Raw genomic sequence first — 7,316 nt, forward strand, 5'->3', positions numbered from 1 at the left:
ATGTTTACAAGACAAGCACTTTACATCTGTCTTTGTTTCCTTCAGTCTTGCAGGGGCCTCAGCTGGAAATGTTGCTGATCCCCTAGTAGAATCTGTGTAGCCCTGGCTGTCCTGCAACTTGCTTTGTAGACCAGGTTGGCCTTGAACTCAGGTAGGTCTGCCTGCCTCTGCCTCCTCAGTGCTGGGACTAAAGGTGTGCACCACGTAGCACAGCCTGTCTCCTTTTCTCGGGCAGGCCCAGTTGTGTATTTTGTTCATTGCTGGGCCCCTCTGTACATAATGACTGGAATAGGGTAGGTGCTCAGCATGTTGAAGAGATGAAGCAAATAAAATATGCAGTCAACGCCAATGTGTTGGTACGTACTTGCCTGTAATTCAAGAATTTTCTGTGAAGGAAGGAATTCAAGGCCAACTTTAGTTATATAAGAAGTTCGAGGCCACCTTAAGAGTAATGGGACTCTGTTTCAAACGAAACAACCCACAAAAACCTAACAAAAATAAGATACGCAGTAAAACTATAGGTGGGGGTGTTGTCGGTGAGCTTAGGCAGCTGAATTGAATCTTCAGTACTCTCCACTGGAGAGGAAGAAGGGTGTTCCCCAGGGTCAGCCTGCACACAGCTACATCACTGAAGGAAGTTAATGGATGTGCAAGGCGGATATGTGTCATTCCATGACTTCACCCAGTGAAGTTTCATGTCAAAGTGCAACCTTGGTGTGTGTGTGTGTGTGTGTATGAGACAGTCCTCTGAGGAGGGTTGCACCATTTACGCAGCCATCTCTCGGGCAGGCTCACCCTTTCAATGATGCTGATCGGGCAGTTTGGATTTACCGTGTCTGCCCCTATCTTGCCTACTCTATACCTGTGTTCTTCCTTGATCTTCCGGCCACGAAATGTTTCACAGAGTTCACAAGTGAGGCTGTGGCCTTCTCTCCTCCCAACTGCCCAGAAGCCATGGTGCGGGGCCGTGAATCAGCACTCGTTTGGACTAGTGCAGGCTGCATCCCCGCCAGGGGTCCCCAGCGGCTGCGGGCTTAGACCCTACCCCCACCCGGTCTGCCTCTGACTGCGCTATGCCCGCTGGGAGATGTAGTCTCCACCGCCCCTTTGTCCTTAGTCTCCTCTGCCGGTCAGTTCGCTGCGGGTCGAACTACTACTCCCAAGAGTCCACGCGCCAGAAGCTAGGCGAACTGTGGGGGCGCTCAGAGGGCGAGAAACCACTTGAGGAAACTGAGGCGAAGGATTGAGGTGAAGAAAGGGGTACAGTACAGATCAGTGGAGAATTGGGGAGACGCTGAGAAAACCGCTAGGAATCACAGGGAGTGTTCCAATAGGGGAAAAACCCAGTAAAGGAAGGGTCGGGCGGGGCCGGGCGGGGCGCGCGCATGCGCGAGTGGGAGGTGACTTTTACGTCACTTGTGTGGGCGGGACCGCAGGGGGTTGTCCGCCCGCGGCACGCATTGGAGCCGCAGCCTCCTTGCGCCGGGTCCCGCGGTCGCATCTCGTGCCGCCTCCTGCGAGTCCTCGCCTGAGCAGCTTGCTTCGTGGGTCGGCCCTCCGACACGCGAGCTCCAAGCCGCCTCTCTTTCCCTAAAGCCCTTCAAGGCGGTCTTCGATTTCCTTCTTTCCAGCCGACCCGCTTCAGCCCAGCGAAGATGGTGGACCGCGAGCAACTGGTGCAGAAAGCCCGGCTGGCCGAGCAGGCGGAGCGCTACGACGATATGGCCGCGGCCATGAAGAACGTGAGTGTCTCCTCCCCTCCCCCCTGCCTCGCCCTAGCGCTCCCGACACCACGATCCTCGGCGTGGAAGGCATGCCCAGGGGCAAGTCGCCTTGTCGTGACTGTGGGGTCACCTCTCCATCTCACTCTTTGGAGGGGATTAGGGACGGGTCCTAATGAGCGACTCCGGCACCCGAGTGGTGACGCGGCCTCTTTCCCAGCCTCTCCGAGCTCGGGGCTGGGGCGGGGTCTTGTGTGGCTGGTCTCTGCTCGGGGCTGGGGGGTGGTCTCTATGTGACCCTGAATGTCCAGGGATCTGAGTTGGGGGCCGTGCGCATCCTTTGTGCCCCACTTCCCCTCCTCCCAGCTCAGGCGTGGGGGCGGGGGGACCGCATGGATGCGGTTCCTCTTTTCTCTCCCTGGTGTCTGGGCGGCGCCTTTCCCATTCACTCAGCAGGTCTCCCAGTTTTCCGCCTCCCCACTCCCAACACCCCCCCCCCGTCATCTTCCCCACTGACACAACCTTTAAAGAACATTTCGGGAAGAAAAAAAAAATGTAGATTCCCCCTCCCCCCAAAAAACCCGAGCATAATGGTGTAAAATCGAAACCACCTTGCTCACGTTTTCTTAACAAAAGGTTTCCCTTTACCCATTCCCCAAAGCAAGTCCTCTGGTTTTTACGGAGGGAGGGATAAGTGTGTAGCTGGCATTTCCGTTCATGGCCCTCAATATGCCATCTTCATTTTTCATTTTTTTCATTGAAAAGGGTTAAATATGCCTTTGAATGTTAACTGATTCAATTTGTAACATATGCAGTTTCTCTTTTGAATGTAGGCACGAGTCTCCCGAAATTCCCATAAGTGTAAAAAAATATTCTGTCTGATCTGATATTGCAAACAAAGCACTGGTGGGAGGCAGTATCAAGTCATTCCAGAAGATTCTGCATTTGTCATATTGCAGAGAGCCTAGACTGGGTGGAGGCTGGGAGGAGTTATTTTAAAGGGGAAAAAGTCTTAAATTTTTTTTTAAGTTAAATGTATCTGAGGCTTTTTCCCTCTGACCTAATGCATCGTTATACTAAAGAGAATACTGGTCTCCGTCTCCAGTTGTCGCATTTTTGTCTTAGATGCAAAATCCTTCCTATTTGCATCATTTTGTCAGTAACACTCATTTATTAATGAGTTGGGGTCCAGTTTGCCAGCAGAGGAGGGAGCAGTACTGCATATTGCAAAATTAAGTAGAAAAATGAATAATTGGGTTTCCCACTCCCTTAATATTTAACTTCCTGCCTTATGTAACAAAGGTTTTTAAATGCAGCTCTTGGTGTGAAGTGGATGCCAGAGTGTGCCTTGCATGTTCAACCTTTCAAGGAAAAGAAGCGAGAGATGGTATTTTTTTAGCTAATTTTTTCTAGTTTTTTTTTTCAAATGCCAGGTTGCCCAATTCAATGAGCTACAATTTTTTTTTTGTCATCTCCTGAAAAATTGACTTTAAAATCAGAAATACTGTTGTATTAGTGTGTTCCAGTTGCCTTTTTGTAAGGCTTTAGCGACTAACGGATACAAGCTGGACTTGAGTAGGTCACTAATGTTGGAAATGTCTTCAGATTGTGATATTTAGACTCTAATTCTCCCCTATTTCTAGTTCCACAGGAGAGCGAGTGACCTCGCACCTATATCCATAGCAACCCAGTGATGTCACACACAATGACACAGAGGCTGCAATGCACCTAAGGGCTGGTAGGGAGTTTTCAGATGGCATTTGTCCAAGGTGATGCAGAAATGAGCCGACAAGCCAGGTGGCACCGAACACGCCATCTTCTACCAGATAGGCCTTGGTCTCCAAAATAAAAAAAAATGATGTCCCTGTAGACACGCACAAGGGCAGTGACTTCTGGAGACAAGCCCATTCACCGTAAACATCCCTCACAAAGCACTATAGGATACTTTGATATATTTTTAAGTATTCATCTCACTTATTTTAAAAACCCAGCGGTGAAGAAGTGAGGGAATTTCTAAATAAGAAATGCCCCTGTGGTCGTAGTGCAGAGGTGGGGTATGCATTTGGGGTTATCTCAATGAGGCAGGCTTTCATAAAAGCCGGAAAACTGATGGCTGACCCTCTGCAGTGACTGTTAGGGAATGAGCATCCGATACACAGTGTTTCCCTTCTAAATGTGGGGAGGGTATGCTCTGCTCCTCGCTTGTGTCTGCTCAAGCTTACCATGTGTGAAAGGGAAAATTGATTTGTAAAATAAAGGTCTCGTATAAACGCTTTTCCAAACCACATCAGCCTGCCTCTCACCCCCGGTTTCCACACAGTGCTTATTTGAAACAGGAGCAGAGTTTGTTCCCAGTGTGGTGCTAGCTCACCCACCGTGTCTCGTGTGACTCTCTGGGTTCAGCCCCCGCCACCAGAAAGATGGAACGGTCGTCATTTGGGAGATTTTTAGTCTTCCTGCCCCAGTTGAGCTCTCCTGTAAGCTTTAACTTTCCATGGTGAAAGAAATTTAGGTTTAGTTACATCTAGGGAGATTATTCTGGGAAAGCCATGTTTGGAATCCATGTATAGCCGTGTGTGTAGGTGACTAGGATAGGAATAGTTATGGGGCAGTATTCTGAACTGGGAAAGGAGAGTTAGATCATTTAAGATAAAGGTGTAATCTTGCAGTCAAGCCGAGTGCCTACAGGGTTCCAGCTTGTTAGGTAGTGTCACTGTCCCCCTAGCCACATTTTTGGTTGCTGTCTTCTCATTTGCCTTTGACTACTCATAGGCCAAAATTATTACAGTGTAATAAAGTCTTCAATTTCTGTTCCAGTCTGTTATAATTGTTCTGTTTTATTATCAGTTACTACTCTTACTCTGCCTGTCTAAGAGATTAAATTCATCACAGGTATGTGTGAGAGATGTAGTATTTGGAATTAGCTGCAATTTCAGGTATCCTATGGATCTTGGAACACATTCTTTTGGACGAGGGGGAGACCACTGGGCTACCCTGTCTTTGGCTTTCAGTAGCCTCTTGAGAAGTTAATATACTAAGTAGGCCGCGGGTACTTGCATCCTGGGGGAGAGGAGGTTCTGGACTACTCAATTCCTTGGAGTTCCTGGGTTAGGAACTCTCAGCTGGGAAGTCACAGTGGCTGAAGGCAGCCATAGTTACATAAACAGATCTTCTGGTGGAATCAATGGATTTTAGAATTCTTCCTCTCTGCTAGTTCTTCAGGAGCCAGATCAATAGCTATTATCCCTAATGGAGTAATGATGCCTTCGCAGCTTCCTCCGAGGTGGCTCTCTGCCAGCTGTTCTCCTTAGAGTGGAGAGAGCATATAACTTCGCTTCTCACGTGATCCTTCACAACACCAAGATGAAGATTAAATTCTATTACCAGCCAGAGGGCCAGCTTGCAGGAGTTGGTTCTCTTTCCACCATGTAGGTCTGGGGCATTGAACTCAGCTCGTGAGGCTTGGCACAAGCATCTTTACCTGCTGAGCGCCCCGAAGTACTTTATTCTCCCAAATAATCAAAAAAACAAAACACAAAAAGCCCTCGTGTGCTTCCTGAATTCTTTAAAAGATGTGTTTGAATATCTGTTGTCATTATATTCTTTTAAAGGTAGAGCCCAGCAGCTGGATCCCAAGTCTTAATACTTGAGGAGCTGTAATTTATGAAAAGAAGGGCTGGGCAGTGGTGACGCACGTCTTTAATCCCAGCACTCTGGAGGCAGCGGCAGGTGGATCTCTTGAGTTTGAAGCCAGTCTGGTCTATAGAGAGAGTTCTAGGACAGCCAGGGATACACAAAGACCCTGTCTTGAAAAAAGGAAGAGAATGTTGTTTTTTTTTGTCCCTCCCCCCCCCTTTTTTTTGAGTCAGGTTCTCACTATGAAGACCAGATGGGCTTTGAACTCAGTTCCAGCTGTTTAGCCCCTTTGTCTCCCAAGTGCTGGAATTATAGGACTGAGACACCACACCCAGCTGATGTATGTGGGGTTTTTTGTTTTTATAAAAGTCACAACATCTTAATCTCACTCAGTCCAATAACAAAATTTAATAGTACAATTTAATGATATTTAATATTTCCTACATAGTTAAGCAACCATTGCCCTTATTTAGTCCAAAAATGGAAGCTGGGTATGTCTTGGAAAGTGGAGGCAGGAGAACCTCCCAAAGAGGAGAAAGACGAGGCCGTCTGTTTAAGAAGAGATACTGGTCTGGACTATAAACCCAGCTTGCTGGACTGAAATGATTACCAGCTCTGGACGGTACCCACTGAACCCCCAGCCATTGGTAATTAGTTGGTTGTCCCTTGGTCTTTATTATCAGACGTCTCGACTGTTTCCTAAAGCAGGAAGGGACCTAGCTTTTAACTAGGTTTGTATTTCCATGTAAAGAGTCACAGGACTTAAAAACCATATGACGTTCACCTAAACAAACAAGAGTAATTCATCTGAAATCTGAGCCAACTGTTAAGCCTTGGGAGATTGTGGAAACATGGCTGGTGTTCTCACAAGCCCAAGACTGACTCTTGTGAATGACTTCCCTGCTGTGTGGTAGTAGGTCCCACGTGAGCACTCCCCAGGCAGTGACTGAGCCTGGTGAGCTATAGAAGCCTGCGCTCTGCACAGGAAGATATTAATGTATCTTGGTTCCCAGCATGTTGTATGGCTTGCCAGGCTCAGGGGCGCATGCTCCTTTCTCACTCACCTGCAGTTCCACCAGCCATAGCCCTTTATCTGGCCGGACTTTGATTGTTCTGTATTTCTGCCAGATCCATGAGAAACATGGAAGCAAAAAAAAAATGGAAGAAAAAAGCAAAGGATTTATGTGTTGGAGTGCTTTGCCTCCATGTAAATGCCCCAGGTGCATGTAATCAGTGCCTTTGACGGTCAGAAGAGGGCGTCAGATTCCTTCGAACTGGAGTTACTTATAGCTTTGGGCTGCCTTGTAAGTGCTGAGAACTGACCCAGGTCCTATTCAAGAGCAGCCAGCCATTGCTCTTTCACAACCAAGCATCTTCCTGGCCCTTTTAGTTTTTGGTTAGTTCTGAGGCAGGTCTTGTGTAGCCCAGGCTGGCTCCAAACTTGCTTTGTAGGTGACTGACTATCTTGCATTCCTAATCCTTCTACCTTCCAAGCCATCTTTCCCACCATTTTAAAACTGTAAGCTGTATACAGCTACTGTGTGGCCTTTAGTAGTCATTTTTCTGCTCTCAGATTTCATTTTAGGTATCAGGTATCATTTTGATTATGAAGCTATCATCTGGTTGGCTCTAAAAAAGATTGGTTTTTATTTTAGATATTTATATGTATGTGTCTGTATGTGGGTATGTGCATGTGAGTGTAGGTGCCCACAGGGGGCAGAACCATTGGCTCCTTCTGAATCTGGAGTTAAAAGCCCAAGCCCTCAAGTTAGGCGGTGGTGGCACACACCTTTAATCCCAGCAGAGGCAGGTGGATCCCTGTGAATTCAAGGCCAGCCTGGTATACAAAGCAAGGTCCAAGGCAGGCTCTAAAGCCACAGAGAAACCCTGCCTCAAAAAAACAAACAAAGCCCGAGTACTCTTTTTTTTTTTTTTTTTTTTTTTTTTTTTTTTTTTTTT

At 47.4% G+C, this 7,316-nt stretch overlaps 1 protein-coding gene across 1 annotated transcript in view; it reads left to right on the forward strand.

The window, feature by feature from the left end:
- The first annotated feature begins 1,443 nt into the window (after positions 1-1,443).
- Positions 1,444-7,316, forward strand: part of Ywhag (tyrosine 3-monooxygenase/tryptophan 5-monooxygenase activation protein gamma) — a 22,415-nt gene continuing 16,542 nt past the window's right edge. The window contains exon 1 of the mRNA XM_005344604.2: positions 1,444-1,742. Within this exon, the coding sequence (XP_005344661.1) occupies positions 1,656-1,742 (87 nt within the window). The 5' untranslated portion in view covers positions 1,444-1,655. The remainder of the gene's footprint in view (positions 1,743-7,316) is intronic.

This window comes from Microtus ochrogaster, chromosome 2, assembly GCF_000317375.1.
Source record: "Microtus ochrogaster isolate Prairie Vole_2 chromosome 2, MicOch1.0, whole genome shotgun sequence".
NCBI classification, from domain to species: Eukaryota; Metazoa; Chordata; class Mammalia; order Rodentia; family Cricetidae; genus Microtus; species Microtus ochrogaster.